Source organism: Prosopis cineraria, unplaced genomic scaffold (assembly GCF_029017545.1).
Source record: "Prosopis cineraria cultivar Desert tree isolate PC_DT_omini unplaced genomic scaffold, ASM2901754v1 PC3, whole genome shotgun sequence".
Lineage (NCBI taxonomy): Eukaryota > Viridiplantae > Streptophyta > Magnoliopsida > Fabales > Fabaceae > Prosopis > Prosopis cineraria.
This window is the reverse complement of record NW_026555334.1, coordinates 45,605,068-45,626,561: the sequence shown is the minus strand read 5'-3', so window position 1 is coordinate 45,626,561 and position 21,494 is coordinate 45,605,068. Positions and strand designations below refer to the sequence as shown.

The window sequence follows — 21,494 nt, the reverse complement described above, 5'->3', positions numbered from 1 at the left end:
TAAATTGGAAATTAGCCTAATGATGGCTAATAAATGGTTTTGGTGGTTAAGTGATACTATGTAAATAGTTGGTTTTAAATATTGGACCATTAGGGTGGATTATGACTCATTGACCCAAGTTGTGTGGTATGAGTTATAGTCTTCATTGATGCTATTTATCATGATAAGTGATGTGGATCACTTATATGTTGTAGAGAAAATTGTTGGTGAAACTTATTGAGAAGTAAGGAACAAGCCGAGCCCTATTTTGTACAAGGGGAAACCCTTTTGGTACCAAAGGGTTGAGGTAACAGGGGAATTTATATTTCTTATTACTTTGTTTTAGCTATTTTTGAATAAATATTACTAGTTATCATGCATTACTTTTTTTAAAAGATTAAATGTGCTTTATAAGGGGTTATGGGTTACTACTTTGATTATAGTGCCAATATATTTTTAATTGTTTAATAACAATGTTTTTATGGAAATGAGATTTATAATATTATACTACTTTAGAGTGTGAATGGTCAATACTCAGGAAAGGTAAGACAAGAGTAAAAGGTATGATCTCGGTGGGAGTTCACCAATGAGAAGGTGTGGATTTTGATATTCTATGACACACTGTCAGTACTCAGTGTTGTCTTACGTATTGTGGGCTCAGTGCACTAAAGTGGTTAATGTATTGAGTGTTCGACACTCTCAGTAGGAAGGAAATCCGACATATGAAGTGTGAGATTGAGTTGCCTCGGCCAAGGTAGCCCTCATATGGAGAGTAAGTCGGGCTGGCTCTGGGAGGGAGTTAGCTTTAACTGCTCAGGATTCACGTCGAAGGGGCATTAGGAGGTTCGGTGGATTAGATCATGCCTTAGATTATGTTTTGTGCCTGTGGAGGTACAAGTAGGTATAAGGTTTACTTGTAAGTTAAAGAGTGCCAGGGGGCATTCTGTTGGTCATAAAAGGCCATACCGACCTAGGTCATTGCATTCATGCATTTTAAATGGCTAAATTATATACTATGTTTGAAATTATTATTCATTTATTTGATTATGGCTTACTTTGTAATAATCAATGTAGATTTCATTGTTACTGAGACTGTGGTTGTCTCACCCCTTCTTTTTCAATATTCTAGGTCCAGGCGAAGGATTCCGTGGTGGACGGGGAAAGGAGCAAAGCTAGGGGTTTGCTTGTGATTTGTAAAGAACTGCAACCCCTTTCTTTTGAGCAAATATATTGTAATGTATTTAAAATTAGGGTGCCAGTAGGATGTGATTGTGTGGGTGTGTGTGATTATGTGTGGATTGTGTGCTTGTGTATGAATTTTTGTCTGTTTGCACGACTTGTGGCTAGGAAACTTGGTTATGGTGTGTGGTTTTGATGGATTTACTTAGTAGACCAGTTTCTATTACAAGCATATCTTTATTCTGATATATATGTGATTTTATAAGCAAATGCAAAGTGGTTGCATTGCAAATGGTATGCTATGGGCAAACATACAGCTTGGATAGAGAGAGTGGGTGCGTAGGCCCACAAGGAGCTCTGAGCCAAGTGAAAATGTTTAGCATATGTATTTATATAAATACATGGTATTTAGATTGATTTGTGACCACTCTTGTATGATTTGTGCATTTTGGGGGTTTAGGGTCCATTTTGGGAAATGGCACCCGGGTGGTCAAATTTTGATGTATGAGGGTTTTCCATCATTTGAATGTTCTATCAGGTGTTTTTAATCTTATTTGATGTGTCCAAGTGTTTCCACAAGTTTGTGACCATTAGGATGAGATTTGGACAATTTTGAAAATAGTTTTTACCAAAAAACTGCACTTTTGCATCCGGGTGTTCAAATCTTAATCCGACCGTTGGATTTCTCTAAAATTTGAGTCACAAGTAAAACCTTTTATAAGCTTCATGTGGGCTTTGGAATCAGGTCGATCGGATATCGGACGGAGAAACGACGCACTCCGGAATTTGGTCTGGAGGTGCTGTCATGACAGCATTAAATTGCTGTCATGACAGCTACAGTATTGATTTTATAACCTGCACAAAATTCAATCCGTCTGTTGGATCTTTTCAAAATTTAGTATGCTAATAGTATTCTTTAAAAGTGACATGTGAGCTTTGGAAACACTCCGATCGGAGGTCAGATGATGAAATGGTGCACTCCGGAAGTTGGTCCGGAAGTGCTGTCATGACAGCTTTTTAGCTGTCATGACAACAAAAATAATCAAATTTTTAACATGTCTAATTTTAAATCCGACCGTTGGATCTTTTTAAAATTTGATATACTTATAGTACCCTTTGAATGTGACTTGTGAGCTTTAAAATTTCTTCGATCGGAGATCGAAAGGCGGAACGGCGCCTCCCAGAAGTTGAACCGGGAGGGCTGTCATGACAGCAATTTAATGCTGTCATGACAGCATATTTTTACCCTTCTTTTGTCTAACTTGCTTCCGTACGCTATAGGTAGAACCTATAATTTTTCTTTAAGGTTTTAAATGTTTACTTTGCAATCATATAGTTGCTTAGTGATTTAAATGGTTTGTTTCCTAAGTTGGTTTTAGGATTAACTCCTTAACCACACTTAGTTTATTTGACTTGTGTGATTTTTGGATAACACTCGAGGCAAGTGTTACAATTACACCACACGTCATTAATCGCAAGATAACTCTTTAAAATTGAATAGATTTCTCCTGTGAAGAGTAACAAAATAATATATCATTGATTGTTTTCAATTGCAATTGCCCTGCATGGATAGGTCTTATGTGTGTTAGCCCACTTTGTCTCCAAATCCTTTATTAGTTCATATTCATTCTTTAGCATACATATATTAGGAGCTTTATTCATGTAAACAATGTGAGGCTTTTTTTATTGATACATTTACCCAATAGTTACAACAGGGGCTGCAAATTGTTACTTCCTAGTATAATTATTCACACGGTAAATGCAATTTTACGCAGGTTGGGACTCCCTCCTGCCCTTTATAGTATATTCGCATTCCAGATAAATTTCATAACCACAAAAACAAGTCATTTGACAAAAATTTATGAAACATTAGTTGCTTCATTCTGGGTACATTATTATTCTCAATTTCTGTAGTGAGAGAATTTAGAAAATACGCGTTTTCAAATGTATAGCATCTATCAGAAGTAAGGATGAAAACCAAAGTACTCCCCCTGTTTTAAAATATAAATCTTTATAAAAGAAAATTTTTTTTCTCCATTTTATTTGTTTTTAGAAGTCCGAAGCAGCATTTTTTAATATTTTTCCGTAACCTGAGTAACGTGATTTTTGGAATACATTAAAACAAACGCAAATTTGATAATGTGATCAACATTTTAACGTATCAATTGTTTAAAATACGTATATTTAGAGATAAGAAAGGAGAATTTTATAACCTATTATAATTATGCAATTAATTTTTCTTAGTTTCAGTGAGATTAGTGAGAATGATTTGTATTAAGGATAAGAGTATATTATTTACTATAATTTAAGAATAATGAAGCTATTGTATAAGATGAATGCATTTGATAATTGATATTGCAAGCAGGCAAGCACGGATTGGAGCTTAAGTAGAAAGCACAATGATGACATATTCTGGTTGGCAAGAACGCAAAGGCTCGAGGGAGCAACCGGAAATGTGGAGTAATTCTATGTTGATATGAATGGATGGATGCAGAAGTCCACAACATTATTCCACGTCATAGTTTATTAGTTGGCGAGAACTAAACAGGAAGCAAGAGATGAATTAAGAAATGGCCAAGGCAAAGAATAACGACAGGCGGGAAGCCCGCCTTCGTCTCACGCTCTGTTTGGCCTGTACTTGTATAAGTTAAGCAAGTCAGTGACATACCCAAGTTTTTCATTTTTCCCAAGACAAACCCTTTTTTATCAGCTTTCTCAAGACAAATCGATACCCTGTATCTCCAGCATTTTTGTATCTCGTGCTTCTCTGTTGCTGCTGTCTTTATGGAAAATCAATCTTCACAATCTTTCTGCATCCACCACAAGAAAGCTCATCTCAGGTTCGGAAATTTATTTGTTGCACGTGGCACACCCATGCAACTTCAATTAACTCCAAAATGAATGAAATAAAGCTTCCGTGGACGTCAATGTCTAACGCGGCTGCACTCTCATGTAGGACCAAATCATATAAAACGTGGATTCGATAACCATTGTAAAGGGAAAAGGCAATGTCAACTTTGACTTCTTTATTTCGATATCATGATGATAATCAATTTCCTCGCGAGCATTTTTATTGCCGCCTTGAAACACTAATAATTAACTTCTTTATTGTCAGTTCCGGGTTTTCAGATTAATAAATGCCCGAAGCTTCTCGTCTTGATAATTATAAAGTCAGTTGCATAATTTATTGTTACGGCTATCAAAGATGCCATTGAGCCGGATCACATGTAAATGAAGTTAGCAACAATTATATTCATTGACCAATATTATTCTAGTAATTGCCAAATCAATTTCTTTCCTTCTTTCTTTACTTTTTTTTTTTTTAATGAAGCGGCTGACAGTTTGGATTTGCAGCTTTTTTTTCCCAATGGCACAAATTGTCTGGGAGGAAAATTGCGTCTCCACCACTCATTAGCAGATGGTACTTTTATTCCTTGCAAAAAAATTTAACATTTATTTCTGGCCCCAATCAAATCAACTTATTATATTTGTTATTTTTATCAAATAGCTTATGTTTACTCCTTGAAAGGTGTTTTTCCTTTTTATCAATTGAAAAGCGATGAAATTAATCAACGACGTACATCCAGGCCCAGAAAAAAAGAAAAAAAAAACACACACACACACTGTACATCATTCTTTGTCCGTTTAAAACTATAAGATGTTTTTCTAAGATATTGAGTTGGAAATATGTAGAGGACATTTTTTTGTTTTTTAACGTGTTTAATAAGTTTTTTTCTCAAAAAATACCTTCATTGAAGGTGTGATTATTATTATTTAATTACAATGCTCTATTAGATAAAAATAAATATAAAATATCTATAACTTTAAAAATCATTAAAATTAGAGAGTGTAAATTAATTAGTTAAAAATACCTTGAATTTTTAATGAAGTGAGTATGCTAAACTAATACCAATTTAGTTGGTTCGGTGCGGATGTCGAGTAAAGTTGGAAATAAAAATTGAGCCTAAAGAACTTGAAAGCCCTATTTAAATAAGAGTTCAGACTTAAAAAATATAAAATTTTTAGGGTAATTGAGCTTCTGGATCCAGCTCTAATAAGTCCTAAAAAAAAGACTTGAGCCCGAGCAACCTTTCAGACCTTATTCTATTTTTTTCTTTTTACCTCAAAACACATCATTTGACAAATGAAAAAAACCCAAAGCATTTATTCATTTCAAGTTCTCTAACTCTCTTCATCTCTTAACTCAATCTCTCCTTCTTGCCATTTCCTTTCCTCTAACTATCTCACCTCTTTGCTTGCCCACTAGCTCTCTCCATCTCTTACTCGCCTCTCCCTCTTGTCTTTGACTCCATGTCTCTTTCTTAACTTTCTATTACTTTGGCATTTTGGCCCTCATAATACTCTCCAGTGATTCTTCTTCCAATGTAGACTTTTTTTTAGTTTATGTTGAATTTTAAAATTAAATTATAATATTAAATATTATGATATTTAATTAAATTATTTTTTAAAAGAATAACATTAATTTATAACATTAATTTTTTTATTTTTTTAAAATGAGGCTTTAAGGCCCGACGTTGAGCCCTTTATTAAGGACTGAACCTTTAGATTCAATTAAAATTTAAAAAATTAAACTTTAAAATTTAGACCTTTAAAGGTTAAGCTTATAAGAACTACGTCGTGAAAGTTGGACTACCTATTTTTCCATCTCTAATGCCAAGCGGGCGGATGAATATTCACGGAAATGGTCAGTGATAGAGAACATGAATAGTTAAATTTGAGATTCTGTGAACTCGGGCAAAAATCGAGATTTTGAACGAAATCATCCAAATTGTCTTCTCAAGGATAACAAACTCAAACATGAAACCAGGCAAGGGCAAGCATCTCTATGCTCAACCCCCGTACCATATTCTCGTGGAAATCCAGAAATGGTCCACGAGAATAAATAAAAGAGGGAAATCAAATCGAAGCTATATACTGTCTGCCGTAGTTCCGCTCGTCTATGTGCATTTGAAACAGCGCTGGTATTTTTTTCCCACTAATATAGATTCTAGATCATGCTCCCATTTTTTAAAAAAACATTGTCTCTTTGTATTCTAATGAAATACTAATTATTCTTGTATTATTTCAGTGCTTGTTAATGAAATAAAGTCAAAGTGCTTGTTTCGATGCAGCCAATTGATGGAAGGATAGTTGAATTAAACATTTACTAAGTTTACATAGGATATACTATATGCCAGAATTAATTCAAAATGGTGACAATATTATTATTTATCTGAATCGAGGTATGTAAATTGTGAATTAATTATAATGCTGTGTTGGTGTTTCGTGGACACAAACAATGAAAGTGGCGCACTTGTTTTGTTCGGAGGGAGAACAACTAATTCAACGGTCAGGACTCAATATCTCTCTTTACTCTTTGTTTACACACCAATGGCATGCTATGGCCTATGTGTGTGCAAACAGAGGCCTCAGGCGCTCAGCAATTGACATAGGATAGGGTGCGTGTCTTTAAAATTTAAAAATTAACTTTTTAAGTGCACGAAATCATTGCGGGTGGGGTTGATGAAAAAGTCAAAAGGCCGACACTGGAAAGTCAACTACTCCCCACCCAGGCTCCCCATCTTTTCATGGCATTTGAGACTCGTGCTCATGAGAGTGATACTTTCCATTTTTCAAAATCAAGACATCTTGCATTTAGTAGACATCACTGTCAGGGTGGCCCAACTCAATATGCCCAAGCCAAATGGAATTCAGCCACAATATACAAAGTTCAATTTAGTTCAAAGAGGGACCTTGGATTAGTCTTCTAGATGATACCCTGTCTAGCTCCCCTGGTTTACATCCCCGGCGCCCAAAAAAGAGAAGTCAACGATGACGGTGATCTGGCAGCAGCACCAGCAATGGAGACAATGTCGTGTTGTTAATGGGAAATGGATGATCAGGCCTCCTTTCAAAGCCCAGGATGATCAGGCCCACCTGGTGGAGCAATGAGTTGCTCACGACTTGCACTGCTGTACATCAGAGTACAATACTACAATACAGATTGATAAATAGTTATGGAACGTGCTGAAGTGCTGCCTCGTTCCTTTTTTCATATTCTGAATGCTATCCTCATTCATCATTTTGAGTAAGATTTATGTGTTCGACTTGATATATTTAATATATTTATATTTAATTAAATTATAATAAGTGAATATTAAAAATTAAATTAATAACAAGTATTTATTATAGAATGAATAATTTATAAAAGGTTTTCATATTCACTTATTATAATTTAATTAAAAATAAATACATTAAATATATAAGTTATCTTCTATCATTTTTCACACCGAAAATGAAAAATGCAGGAGTTATTATGCCCTAGCTGCTTATTCAATTTTTAAAAAAAATCAATAACAAGATAAACGGTTGGATGAAAATAAAAATGCTCATCAGTGGAATCAGTTAAAATTTCCGAAATGATGTCATTCTTAGACGCTCTCTCTCTTATTTTAAATTTAATACTGCAGGTCAGTCCAAATAAACGCACAGGATTGAAATTTGAAAGGTCCCATAGATCTCAACTAACACGGAAAGATTCCGATTCTCCGGCTAAGTTGAGAGGGTAATGGATAGCCAGCTGCATAACACAACACGAAGACCATCACGTCGTTCAACAGTGTGATGGTGTCCGAGGAATGGTCGTCCTGGTTCTATCCTTTACAATGCATTCACTATTCCTCTACTTCGATTTATTTATACTGTCAAGGCAGGGATTATAAGGTGAGTAGAGCGCTTCCCAGGAAGCTATTTGACCAGTTACTTTCACCACCCCAACCCCCTAAAAAAAAAAAAAAGACTAATTACACTTAAAGTTGTCAATTAAGGTCGGATCTATCAAGTTGGTTATTTTAAACTTAAAAATAATTAAGATTAAGTCTCTATTTTAAAAGAAAAAAATGGTAATTCAAACTTAAAAAGATTGACCCTTTTAAGTTCAAAAATAAAAAGATTGGCCCTTTTATTTTTTTAAAAAATTATAATTTAAAAAAATAAGATTGAATATATAACCAAAAGAAATGAACATATTAGACTCATTCATCCCTCCTTCATTCATTCATTAAGATTTAGTTAATAATGTTAACCAAGTTTAATTTTTGTTGATATTAATTTTGATATTGTTATTTTAATATTAGACATGAATGTTGAAGTTTTTTTATTTATTATGATGTAAATTAATTTAAATTTATTTTCTTAAATTTAATTGTATATATAATAACTTTTTTTAAGATTATAAATATATTTTTTTAAAATTTTAAATGAAAAAAAGTAAAAAAAAAAAGGATCGAGGTCTTGCGGGCTGACCTTTCAACCCTAAGAGCTAAGGCCAGGCTTTATACGAAAAAATCTTAAAACATAATCGAACTTATTAGGACTAACTTGTTTAGGCCTTGGCCCTTAGAGCCGAGCTAGTCCTAATTAACAACTCTAATTACACGGAGTTTTATACTTCAGTGTTATCGGGACTGCTACTACGACAACCTTTTCAAAGGAGGTTGAGAAGAAATTAGCGCTATATTATTTCCAAGATATAAATATAAATAATGTAACTTTTTTTTTTTTGGTTTATGCAGCTCATTAATTTAAAAAAGAACTCAAAAAATTTCGGTAAAAGTAAGAACTCGTGATCAAAATTGATATAATCAGTGAGGATTTAATTCGTATCCTATAAAAACGTAGATTTGAATCTTATTGTGAATGTGAATATCTCAATGAATAGGAAAAACTCGTCAATCTATCATTAAGCTGATATATCTTGTAGAAAATCTCGGCCTCTTGGAGCTTGTTAATGTTTAAACGTATCATTGGCTCATTGCGCGGCGCTCTGGTGGGCTTGTGTTGTGTGTTCAGCTTCAGCGTTGCCCATTTGATCGTGGCCAGAATGATGGAAGGTTTCATTATCTGATATCCCTGTTAGACGCCCAATTATTGACTGCTAGCGGAGAATGGCGAGGCGGCAAATAATTATGAGGAGAAGATTCCCAAGTCTGCAATCCTGATGGCAATCCCCAGGGCCCAGGCACAAGAGAGAGCTGAGTTGCTTCGTGAGCCTATGTGGGCTGAACATGGGTTGGGCACGAAAGGACTCTGGAGCCCAAGTTGGCGGGCTATCCACCACACTCCGCTTCCCTCAGGATAGCTCATCACCTCCTTTTTCTGCTGTTGGGTGTCCCTCTGGCTTCAAATTTCTTCGGTGGTGGATCCACTCACACCTAACAACACACACACACACATATATAAGTCGTCTTCTTTTTTGGGGAGAAAAAAAGCCCTTCACATTTTCTTGATGCTATTCGCGTTGACACTAGACAACATGCTTCGTGGGAACTGAAAGTTGGTTTGTTAATGAAAGCAGAGCCAGTTCATGAGTCTGACTTACATTTAGCGGAAAAGCTAATCCCAATACATAAAACTAGAAAACTTTGATTATAAATAATACTCGTAGTTGAATATACTCATTGCAGAGCTTTAAACTTTGATTGCCAGCGCACTAATAATTCAAGATAAATTTTTAGTAGGTCATATAAGTGAAAAATATGCATGTGCAAATATAAAGTAAAATATTCTGACGATCTTGGTTAATTTAACCCATTCCGAGCAGGGTAGATATGGGAATTTGGATCAAGAGACAAGTATATATACAGATATCAAATTCATTTTAATTATACTCCAAGGCCACACGGTGCAGGAATTTAAGCTGGCATCTAGTAAGCAAAAGCAAAGCTCAATACAAGTAAGTACTATAGCAATAGCAGAGAGAAGTTTTAAGTACTACCGGGCTAAAAAGCAGTACAGTTTGGCCTCAACATCTTAGGCATATATGCAATGCAGTACTTGGAAAAGTAAGTAGTACGGGTAAGCGTTAGCACGACAGTACACGAATGTACTACATACAACCCAATCACCTCATGCTCTGCTATATTACATATAGAGTCGGATTACATCATAAACGCACTCGAGCGCATGGGCGCTTAAATTAAACAGCAAGGTTTTTAATAGAAGTTAAGGAGTGGGCTATTGGGTGGGAAAGTTTTGTACTGCACAGAAGCTGCTTATATATTTTTGCGGACGAGGTAAGGGGAGGTAATCCCGAGGAGGAGTTCTGAGACAGGACAAAGGCTGGGAACAGGCAGAGCATGGATGGAGCTATCAACAGAATACACAAACGCCCAGCAACTGACGAAGTGAGAGACAAGAAATCTGTTGTGGCCTCACTCATGCACTGCCTCTTCCCTGGCTCTGCCTCTTTCCTTGTCTCCTCTTCTCATTTTTCAATCCTGCTTCTTCCTTTTCAAACCTTCAATTCATGGGTTCGGTCCCTTGCCGCCGTTTTCCATTTCTGTTTTGGCCTTGGATTTTGGAATCAATCCTGCTGCATCTGTCAAAATCAATTCAAATTTGTTTCCCTTAAACTGGAAAATGCATCTTCTTGGAGTTAATCCAGTACAATATTTTTCCATGTGCCCTCAATATTCTATCTGCTGAATTTTTTGCAGCTACATCTGACATTGCCGTGATCGTGATGCAGCCCGTTGCTTAAGCATTGCCTGCACCTGATGATTTGCATCTGATATAATTAATTAATTATACACATTCCATAAAAAAACAACAAAATAGGTCGAGATCTTTCACTTTTTGACAGCTGAGCGTATATCCAACAGATGATTCAGTGCAGAATATATCAGCCGTTTCGAAACAGAGGATTATGGGGAGTAAACTTACGAGCCACGACCCCACCGGATTCCATTATCTCTCCTCTTTCTGAATTAAGGCGCTAGGCTGAAACCAGGCATATTTTTTCTTTAAGCTTTTACGCACTTTTGCGTTGAATTAGTTGTATTGAACGAGAGAGATTATTATTATTATCATTTTATTTCATTTTCTTTCGCTAGGGACGCTTGGGCGATCAAGTTTTAAGAATGGTCTGATACATGTGAAGCGAATACATGGGTTATAAAGTAAGAACCAGTGATGCCTCAGTCCTGAAGGCTAACGTGAAACAGAAATCGAGAAAAGCACATCAGTTGAAGTTAAAACCATGCATGCGTGGCAAAGAAAGAGCAGAAGGAAAAGGGGAAAACCACAGATTGACATGGTTGCATATATGTCTTTAATCAGACAAGCACAAGGAGTGGGTAAATTCGAGCAGAAGACAGGGTTGAGTCTGTGGAAGCTTGTGATCGAGCTTTCCTGATTCTATGAGATGCAAATCCTCCAGAAGGGTCTCGTAGTGCTCCTGAACGTCCCCTGCATTCTTATTTCCTCCGATCATGGCCGCGATCACCTCCCACCGATCTGGGCATTGGTTGTCTACCACCGCCAATGCCAACTCGAACAGTTTGTTCTCCTCCCAACTCCATCCTCTCAAAACCTTGCTACAGTCATCCATGTCCCGTTTTGAGATGCCCCGATGATATTGATACCTTCGCATTCACTGCCACCGTGTTATGACTTGTGAGGGTCCTGGCACTGAGAAGACCTCTCTTCAATGGCGTCTCATGATTTGAAATGTGTGTACAATTGGGAAATGTTTATTCATCTGTCTCATTCGTGCCCTAAAGTCTACACCTCAACAGGGAAAATTATTAACCGCAAACGTCACTTTGTAATGAGGGTATATCATTTTGCGCCGAAACAGGAAACTGTTGATGAGAAAATCGACAAAATAAACTACCTCATCATCCATTTCTTGCAAGCGTTGTTTTTTATTATTTATGAATAATTGTTTTTGCTTTCAATTTTACCAATCGATGTAGAGGGCGATGGAACATTTGAGCCGGCATCGTGTGTGTGTGTGTGTGTGTGACAGGAGTTTTGTTTGCTTTTATGTTGAATGATAGGAAGAAGAGTGGCCAGAAAATAATTAGGAAAAATCTTTATTAAAAAAAAATTCATTACTGAACAATGTTTAGATTTTTTGAAGACTCAGTTTCTCAAAATCTAACGTTGAAGGTCAAAATATTTAATACTGGACATGCCTAATTTAATACTGAAGGTCAAAATTTAAATGTTTTATTTTTTTTCATGACTGATTATCCTCTATTTTTTTATAAATTAATTAAAAAAAATTAGCTCAATGGCCTCAAAAAATACAACTATTATAAATTATGGATGAGGTTTTTGAATATTTTAAAATATGACCCATTCATAAAATCAATTATATGTGTTTTTTTCTTTTTATCCTCAAAATAAATTTATTATTAAAATATAATATATATGATTTAACTAATCTTTAATTGACTGAATCTTTTATTTTTATTATAAAAAATTGTATTGTGATTGCTAGCTCCTTTTCTGATTTATTATCCCTGAATATATTTTTAATCAATTTTTTTGATTTGATTTTCCTGAATCATTATATTTATCTCTCGTATAGTGCTTTTCTTTATTAGAATTTTTGATCTGATTTGCTTGGGTTGCCATCCTCATTGCAGAGCTTTTCCTCTCTCTTCCTCTCTGTTTTTCTCAGGTATTATGAAGAGGATATTAAATATTGAAAAGGAAACTCTATTACTGATATGTGATATTACATAATTAATACTGTATATCAATGATAAAAAAATTGATAAGTTTTCACTGATATGTTGATCTGTGATAGTATATAAGTGATATATTATATATCAGTGATATACTATCATAGATCAATATAATCAGACAATTAGACATAAATTTATTTATAATTGATATACAATCGTATGTCAATAATGTAGTATTGTAGATCAGTAATATAAAAAAATACATAATCATTTGTCAAAAGCAGATCAAACATGGGTTACAAAAAATTTTAAACTTTTAACTTATCATAAAGAATTAAATACCTAAACTTATAAAATAAAAAAATTATGAATATGTAGCTCCATTTCCTTATCAGTATGCTCCATTTTGTTGAGTACTGTCGACCTATTTCACCTCGCATTTGTTTCTCGTTATTGTAACTGTGGTTCACTCACACTGCTCTGTCATGTCGCTTTTGTCTCTCTCATGTCGAGTTTTATCTTCTATTTTACATTTGTCTCTCTTGTTCCATAGATTTCTTGCATTTTGAATCTTTTAACATTTGAAAAAAGTAGATATTAAAAAAAATAATTTTGTAAATTAATTATAATTCAAATATTAAAAAGGCTATTTTTAAAATTTTTAAAAAAGCAAGTTATTTTTTCACTTGGTCTTGTAATATAGGTTATTTGTGCAAAAGTTCCTTAATAAATAGTTAATAGCTTTTATAAATAAAATAGGATGAAATTTGATGCGGCCGCTGACTCTTTATTGGTTTTGGATTTTGCTTTTGGACAAAATTGTTGGTTTTGGATTTAGGAGGAAGAAGTGGGTGAAAGCCTTTGGGCCTCCCAATAGTTTGTATTCACATTTGAAAATGGATCTCTATAACATCTGGATGAGAAAAAGAAAAAGAAAAGGTAGGATAATAATATATTATTGAACTCATCTCTCCATTACAAATGCAGGAGAGCAGAATATTATAGCAATAGTAACAACAGTGCAATGAATTGGTGGTAAAACCTCCTGCAGAAATAATGATGAAAATGAATTGGTCGATGATGTGGGGGATGTGGGGGAAATGAATGAGTTAAGCTTTGGTGAGACCACTGTCGAAGGCAATGCCGGTGGTGGGCAACCAGGCGCCCGCCTGAAGCCAAGGTTCGGCGGTGTATTGAGTAGCATCAGCCTTGGAGAGGACGCCGTGGCTCCACTTGACCCTGCTGTTTGTGGCGGCACCAGGACCGGTGTTCGCGTACTCGGCGAAGAAGCAGGTGTCCAGGAACAAGTTGCCCATCCATGGAAGAAACCCGTCGGCGTTGATGAGGTCGCCGATTTCACTTTCCATGAAGATAGCCCTGGAGTATGCCTTCCATGGTCTGGCCAGGTATGACTTCACTGTCAACCTGTCGGGGGTGAGGCTGGCGTCGGCCATGATCTGGCAGTTCTGGAGGACAATTCCCGTGCGCATTTGCTTTTGTGCAGTGCCGTCGGCGACGACGATGTTTTGCTGGTTATCCATGGGCTTCCTGACAATGATCCTGGAGTTTTGGATCAAGGTGCTGCCGTATCCGAAGATGAAGTCCACTGTGCCGGAGATCTCACAATTGCGGTAGAATTGACGTTTGGCGTGGGCGTACAAGGTGTCTTGGTAACCGTGCATGGCACAGTCGAAGAACGCTGAGCGATCGCCCATCACCCTCAGTGCAACTGCTTGATGTCCTTCAGGCCCGGCGGTGTTCTCGAATGCCATCGACTTGGCAATGAAGCCGTCAGCCAAGGTGGCTGCATGCATCATTTATATATTAGTTAATGAACATTGATTAGATGGCATCAGTTAATAAGATTGATGAACTTACTGAAGGTGGCAGTTTTGATGGTTTTCCAGCCGGAGGTGTAGCTCCTGTTGCCGGTGACGATGGTCTTTGCGGGGCCATCACCGTAGATGAGAATGTTGGGCGTCTTCTTGGTAATGTGGACGATTTCATTATAGGTACCGGCCTTGACGTAAATGGTGAATCTGCCTTCGAATTTTGGTGGGTAAGAGTTGATGGCTTCTTGGATGGTCTTGAACTGGCCACTGCCGTCCTGGGCAACTACTGCGTTGGGCTGATCCACGGGATGTCCGGTGTTGGGGAGCTCGATGAGCTTGCGATCGTTGTTGGACATCCAGGTGGGATAGCCGTCGTAATTCACATCCACCGTGTTCAGAAGGCGACGAGAAGCAGGTTTCACGTCCAAGTCCAAGTCCAAGACGGAGAGAAACTGGGAAATGCCCGCCACAACATCCAGTGCCAGCCCTGTGAGCTTCTCCACGTTGTCCAGGCCACCTGTTTGCAATTGTTGCTGAATCGCCTTCTCGCCATCGTCGTCCGTCGAAAACCCATCGAGACAGGATTGCTGGTAGGCGATGACGGCGCTCAACCAGTTCTTGAGGTCATCTTCCCGGTCAGTGACGCTTCGAGCATTGTTGTCCTGAACGAGCACGCCCGATGCTTGCAGTTCCGCTATCGCAGATTGCAACAAGTCCTGGCAATCCTCGATGGCCATCTTGATGCCTCTCGTGGTTCCATTTCCGTGCTCTACGGCAACCCTGTCTGTGAGATTAAAGGACTGTATGACGGTGTTCATGGCGGATTCCACCACCGCCTTTATATAATCCTTAGGGTCGGTGCTGTTGACGGGGTCGAGCGTGTTGTGGCAGAGCTGCTGGTCGTCGGAAGTTTGGCATATGGCTGCAACGGCCTTTGTGTGGGTGTTGGTCTGTGGCTGACCATCGTTGCTGTTATTGCTCTTGTAGTGGACGACGCCGACAACTGCGAGGGCCACACCCACCACGAGGATGATGGAAACAGCAGGCACAATCACTTTTCTGCTCATCTTTATTTGAGGTTTTTTTTTTTTTTTGGGGTGGAATTTATTGATGCTTTCCTCTCCGATTAATGACTTATAGCATGAATGAGCAAATCGCTGAAGTTCAGGTTAATCGGAGCGAAAATAAAATGAAGGATGAGGAGATTGCTCCCCTTGGGATGATGGGTGAATGAGAGCGATGCTGTCAAATGCAGGGAGGTCGGGTTTATGTACCTTGCCACTTAGTTTCCTAAAACAGTCTCGTTCCCTTTTCTTAGAAAAACTTCATCCCTTTCTGTGCCTTCTTTTGTGTCCTGCCTCCGATCCGCCTACCAAAATTGCCCTGCCTATATATGAACGCCACAATCCCTTCATGTCAACGCTACACTTTCCACCCAGTATTTTTTAGAATTACCAATATTAGATCCTTAACTATAATTAGAATTTGCTTTAATTTCTTCGTCCTCTTTATTAGGGAAAAAAAAAGTTTCTTAGTTTAATTTATTGCCACGGAGCACCTGTCATATCTCTGCAGCAGACTCTTCATTATTATTAACTAGAGTCAGCGTCCGATGTCTGTGCATATATATCGCTCATTTTTTATTTTCCAGTTTTTTAATGTCAAAGGTATACTTTATTTTTAGGACGTGAGCACTCAGCAGTAGTAGCCCGTAATCATAATTTATGAAAATATGATTCCGGAGTCGAAGTTATTATTTCCTATAATTAATGAAATAATGCCTTGTATATTAGTTAAGATTTTACAGTGAAATGCCCACCAACGTAGGTCCTCTGTTTGCGTGTAATTCTATGTTTTTTTAATTGGTTATTCATAAATACATGGAAACACTGCTATTTTGTATCCAAAATGACCGTGCATCGTAGAAACATGTATTCTTATATATGTTATAAGTTCTTTATACCGATTTCACAGTAACTATTATTCTGTGCTGTATTTCCTTTTAGGGGAAGAGGAAGAAGAAAACAAGAATTTGAATTCGGTGAGTATTTAAAATTCACTCACTCAATAAATATCTCACGTCACATAATAATAATCATTTAATTTTATTCTAACAGCTGTCATATATTTTATTATATTTAAAAAATATTGAATCTCAAATTTTTGAATAGAATAAGCATACATGAGAATTGCTTTGATTGTGAGGTTGTTTTGAATTTTTTTAAAGAAAATGTACCTTGATAATTTTCAAGCGCTAATAAAAATTAAGACACTAATTAAGTGAGCAAAATTAAGTCACTTATAAAATCCAAATCCAAAAAACAAGTGCTACATCTAGTGGTCGAGCCACTACAAGTGAGAATGGGCATATGGCGCCACTTTACTTAGAAAACCTCTCTTTTTAATATTTTGAACATTAAATTCATTTGATTTTTTTTCTAAATTCAGATACAATTTTTTCAAATTTTTAATTATTAAATTATTTTTAAATTTATTTTTTTAATTGCCCCACCCTGTATCCTTATCGGCCATGAGTCTACATAACTATAATATTTTGGTCAAAAAATACATAACTATAATATAATATCTCGGAAAAAGAAATAACGAGTCTTAATGTCAGTAGTTTAACTAGTTAGTGCATCAGTCCGCTCACAATCGCCATCCATCGATATATAATTTTATATATCTTTATTCCCGGACATGGTTTTGTACACATTGAATACTATTTTTGATAATATTGGACGTTATCTAAACTTTTTAATATTTTTAATGTTACAAATTTTAAACTTTTCTGATTTACTTATTTAGACGATGATTCAGTTTTATATGCAAGTTAATTAAGCTAGTACCAACATAGATCAATCCACGAACCAAGAAGACATAAGGTTATTGAACATAAAACCTAATAATTAGTTTGTGTTGTTATAAAACTCAGGCTCCAAATTTTAGAATTAAATTTTGGTTGCTTTTTTAAAAGGTAACTTGTTAATGTGTATGCATGACGTAGCTTTTTGTAATTTATTGAATTTGAATATAATTTTTTTACTTCATGAAATTTATTAATAACCACACACACACACACGCTTTTTCCAGTAGGTACATTACATGTAATAAAAAATAAATCACATTACCGATAATTTATGAATAATAGTTATAATTCACTGAAATAGTTTTATATCTCGATGATATATATATATATATATATAGGAAAATGACAATAAAATATTTTTAAATTATATACATGATAATTTAATCTCTCAAAATGTCATAATTTAATTGAAATCTTCAGAAACTTTTCTATCATTAATGACTTTATATAAATGTTCAAATTATCCTAATTATAACTTTTCTTCTTATATTTGTAATATATTACAAATCATAATTTTAGATATCAAATTTCTGATATTGTTAAGTGTTGAAAATAATAAGTAATGATCATAAATTTTATTTAAATAATTACAACTTTCTTTCTTACATTTACATGCCAAAGTTTTGCCATTCACAAATCATATTTAAATAATTATAACTTTGTTTCCTATATTCATAATAATACAACAACAATTCACAATTATACATGTCAAATTTTTGTTATAGCTACAAGGGCAATTTGATCATTTTCATAACTTCATTAATGACATAAAAGTCCCTAGAGACTTCAATGAAGTTATGACATTTTAAGAAATTAGATTATCATTTATATAATTTAAAAAAAAAATTATTATCATTTTTCTGATATATATATATATATATATAGGTATATGCAATATTATTATTCTTATACATTATAGGACTCTAGGGATAGAAATTGAAATTAAACCTCGGAAAAAAATATGTTCATAATTGAAAGATCTTACTTAATTTGCGACTGAATTATACGGGCTAAAAGCCAACGATTTAGTTATTCCCAAATTATATATATAGTTCACAAAGATACGCACAAGGATTATTATGAATTTTAGTTTATGTAGTTAATGAAACTGAAATGCGTTACTTAATTTGAATGTTTATATAAATTCAACATCTTCGGCGATAATTGTAATGAGCTAGCTATAAAGGAAAACGGAAGGGAGAAACGTTTGAACGTGCAGGACTAAATCAGACAAAAAAGAAAAGAAAAGAAAAGAAATTAAAAGAAGCCAAGCCATATATAATAAAAAGAACGAGCCCCGTGGGCCTCTGCAATCTCATTAAATGGCCAAATAACACAAGCATCACACGAGTTGGTATGTGCGTGGTCATCAGGAATAATTACACGTGTCTTTGTTTGTGTTAACGTGACCATGCATTGGATAATCATGGCTTGGTGAAGCCAAGGTCAAAAGGAACGTGAAGAGCCTTCAACCAAACTGCAGAATCGGAGGTGGGTCCACCCTTGAGGAATTGGCCGGCTGTGAATTGGACAGCTTCGTTCTTGCTGATCAGGCCCTTGTAACCTGGCCACTTGACCCTTCTTTGAACATTAGCTCCGGGTCCTACGTTGTTGTACTCAGCATAGTACAATGTGTCGAGATACATGCTTCCCTCCCAAGGAATCCATCCATCGGGGTGAATGACATCACCGATTCTGGATTCCATTACCACAGTCTTTGAGTAAGCCTTCCATGGCCTTCCCAAGTAAGACATCAATTGGAACCTGACAGGGAAGAGAGCTGGCTCTGGCACGATATCGCAGTTTTGGATCACAATTCCAGTGGGCATATTCTTCTGGCTTGTCCCGTCTGCCGTCACTGTGTTGAATTGGTTGTCCAGTGGCTTCCTCACAACGATTCTAGAGTTCTGGATCAATGTCGGCGACACCCCGAAGATGAAGTCAATAGTACCAGAGATGTCGCAGTTCCTGTAGAATTGGCGATTGGTTTGAGCGTACAAGGTATCTTGGTAACCCACGATGGCGCAATCAAAGAAAGCCGACATATCTCCTTGGTTCCTCAGTGCCACTGCCTGGTGCTTCTCAGGACCAGCGCTGTTCACAAATGACATGTACTTGGCGATGAACCCAGTTGCAGTGTTGGCTGCACAAGAGATCATGAATATTATTATTATTATTATTTTGCCGAAAGGAAAAATAGGAAGCAGATTAATTAATTAATAATACGAATGGCTGACTTACCGAAGGTAGCTGTTTGCATTGTCTTGACACCATCCACAAAGTTTTTGTTTCCGGTGATGACGGTTTTGGCTGCTCCCTCACCATACATAAGGATATTCACTGCAGATTTGGGGACGATGATGTACTCTGGATATACGCCTGCCTTGACGAAGATCACGTATCTGCCATTTGGCCCTAGGCCGTTCTTGGGATAGGAGGCGATGGCCTCTGCAATGGTCTTGAAGTTGCCGCTGCCATCCTTAGCCACCACAACGTTGGGTTTCACATGATGTCCCCTCCGCATCTTCTGCAAGAGCTTGCGGTCGGAAGCCGAGAACCATGTGGGATAACCTTCGCTGTCCACCTCCATAAGGCGGCGGGAAGCAGGTTTCACGTCCAGGTGCAACCCGAACTTGTCAAGGATCTTGGCCAGATTGGCGACCATGTCCAGGGCTATGCCGGTTATCTTTCCCATGTCGTCCAACCCTTGCTGCTGCAACTGTGACTTGACCTGTTTCTCGCCGTCGTTGTTGTCGTCAAAGCCGTCCATGCAGGCCTGCTGGTAGGAGATGACGGCGGAGAGCCAGTTCCTAAAGTCTGGGGTTTGGGCGGTAACAGTTTTGATGTCGTTGCGTAATAAGTCAGTGGAAAACTGGAGGCTGTCCATGGCAAATTGGAGCAGGTCCTTGCAGTCCTCAAGGGCCATCTTAACGCCATTCTGGCCATTGCCGTGATCCACGATGAGCCTGTCGCTCATGTTCAGGGCCTTGATGACGCTGTTGGTGGTTGCTTCCACTACGGTGGCCAGGAAAGCCTTTGGGTCAGAGGTGTCATTCACATGGCTGAGAGTCTGTTGGCAAAACTTTGGGTCGTCGGAGTTCTGGCACATCTCAGCCACGGCATTTTGATGGGAAGAGATTTGACCAGAATCGCCATTCTGCTTGTGCACCACCACGATGGTGCCGATGGCAACCCCCACGACGAGGATTAGGGAAACTGCAGAGATTATTACTTTCCCACTCATCTTTTTAATTATTCCAGGTGACCCTCAAGGATACTTGTCTTCCCCCCCTTTCAGATACCTCTGTTTCTTCAGGGGAGGCAAGCGAGATCGAGAGAGGATGCCATCTGCATGCATGCAGTTGGGTTTTTATACTCTCGTGTTTACGTTCTATTCTAGGAAAAAAAGAATGTCTTTTGTTCGGGAATGACGGGTCTGTTTACCATTTTAGCTTGCCTGTAATACACTTGTTTGGCTGCTCATGCCCGCCTCCCACGTACAGCCACGCATTTCATCTCTCTGCGGTATATGTATAATTTGTGATCATTATTCTTTTTACCTCCAACCAATTTGCCTCTTCATATTTCAACTTTATTATGACATCAACTTGGTCCATGTAATTTCTATCACCACTCAGAAGTTTGTTTTGACTTTGATTAATAATATTACGTACTTAAATATTAAAAATTGTTATATTCATTCGCTCTACAAGAAGTTGCGTTAGAAAAAAAATAAACATGTTTGACTTTCTTATAAAAAAAGTAACCATATATGTTACAAGCTTTTAACAGAATTGGCTAAAATATATTTTAGTTTTCTAATTTTCTATAACATTTCAATTTAGTATTTTAATTTTAAAACATATTTTTTACTCCCCTAACCCTAATACCATTATTTACAAATAAAAGTTTAATTTAATATGTTAACATTTGAAAATATTTTGTCAATATATGAAAGTTTAATATATAATTTTTGTATGATGAAACTAATAATGTTAAAGTTACAAGATTAAAAAGATATTTTATAAATATAAATTTAAGGAACTAAGATGAAAACTTTTGTAATATACTTTAGCCGAAGAGAATTTAACCAACTTTTGATTTGCGAACTCTTTATTATTTTTCTTTTATATCCGTGTTACATTGAAACTTGACTCG

The 21,494-nt window shown here is 36.6% G+C and overlaps 2 protein-coding genes, 1 long non-coding RNA gene and 1 pseudogene across 3 annotated transcripts; 1 reads left to right on the top strand and 3 right to left on the bottom strand.

Annotated features, from left to right (window-relative positions):
* The window catches only part of LOC129305652 (pectinesterase 2-like), an 8,740-nt pseudogene extending 977 nt beyond the window's left edge, over positions 1–7,763 (bottom strand).
* A 2,341-nt stretch (positions 7,764–10,104) lies between these two features.
* LOC129304791 (uncharacterized) lies at positions 10,105–11,897 on the top strand. The gene is made up of 2 exons (XR_008591780.1): positions 10,105–10,232; positions 10,656–11,897. It is a non-coding gene; the product is annotated as an uncharacterized LOC129304791 (long non-coding RNA).
* Positions 11,898–13,561: 1,664 nt separating this feature from the next.
* Positions 13,562–15,745, bottom strand: LOC129304789 (pectinesterase-like). The gene is made up of 2 exons (XM_054944585.1): positions 14,514–15,745; positions 13,562–14,439 (listed from the first exon to the last, which is right to left on the bottom strand). The coding sequence occupies exons 1-2, from the start codon at positions 15,532–15,534 to the stop codon at positions 13,745–13,747; spliced, it is 1,716 nt and encodes a 571-aa protein (XP_054800560.1). The 5' UTR covers positions 15,535–15,745; the 3' UTR covers positions 13,562–13,744.
* Positions 15,746–18,615: 2,870 nt separating this feature from the next.
* Positions 18,616–20,664, bottom strand: LOC129304396 (pectinesterase-like). The gene is made up of 2 exons (XM_054944031.1): positions 19,578–20,664; positions 18,616–19,479 (listed from the first exon to the last, which is right to left on the bottom strand). The coding sequence occupies exons 1-2, from the start codon at positions 20,578–20,580 to the stop codon at positions 18,761–18,763; spliced, it is 1,722 nt and encodes a 573-aa protein (XP_054800006.1). The 5' UTR covers positions 20,581–20,664; the 3' UTR covers positions 18,616–18,760.
* Positions 20,665–21,494: the final 830 nt, after the last annotated feature.

Bases quoted from the DNA above. Each gene is read 5' to 3' on its own strand.
- LOC129304789 (XM_054944585.1), bottom strand. From the start codon at position 15,534: ATGAGCAGAAAAGTGATTGTGCCTGCTGTTTCCATCATCCTCGTGGTG. The intron at 14,440-14,513 runs GTAAGTTCATCA...TGATGCATGCAG, and splicing joins CATCAAAACTGCCACCTTCA to CCACCTTGGCTGACGGCTTC.
- LOC129304396 (XM_054944031.1), bottom strand. From the start codon at position 20,580: ATGAGTGGGAAAGTAATAATCTCTGCAGTTTCCCTAATCCTCGTCGTG. The intron at 19,480-19,577 runs GTAAGTCAGCCA...TCTCTTGTGCAG, and splicing joins AATGCAAACAGCTACCTTCG to CCAACACTGCAACTGGGTTC.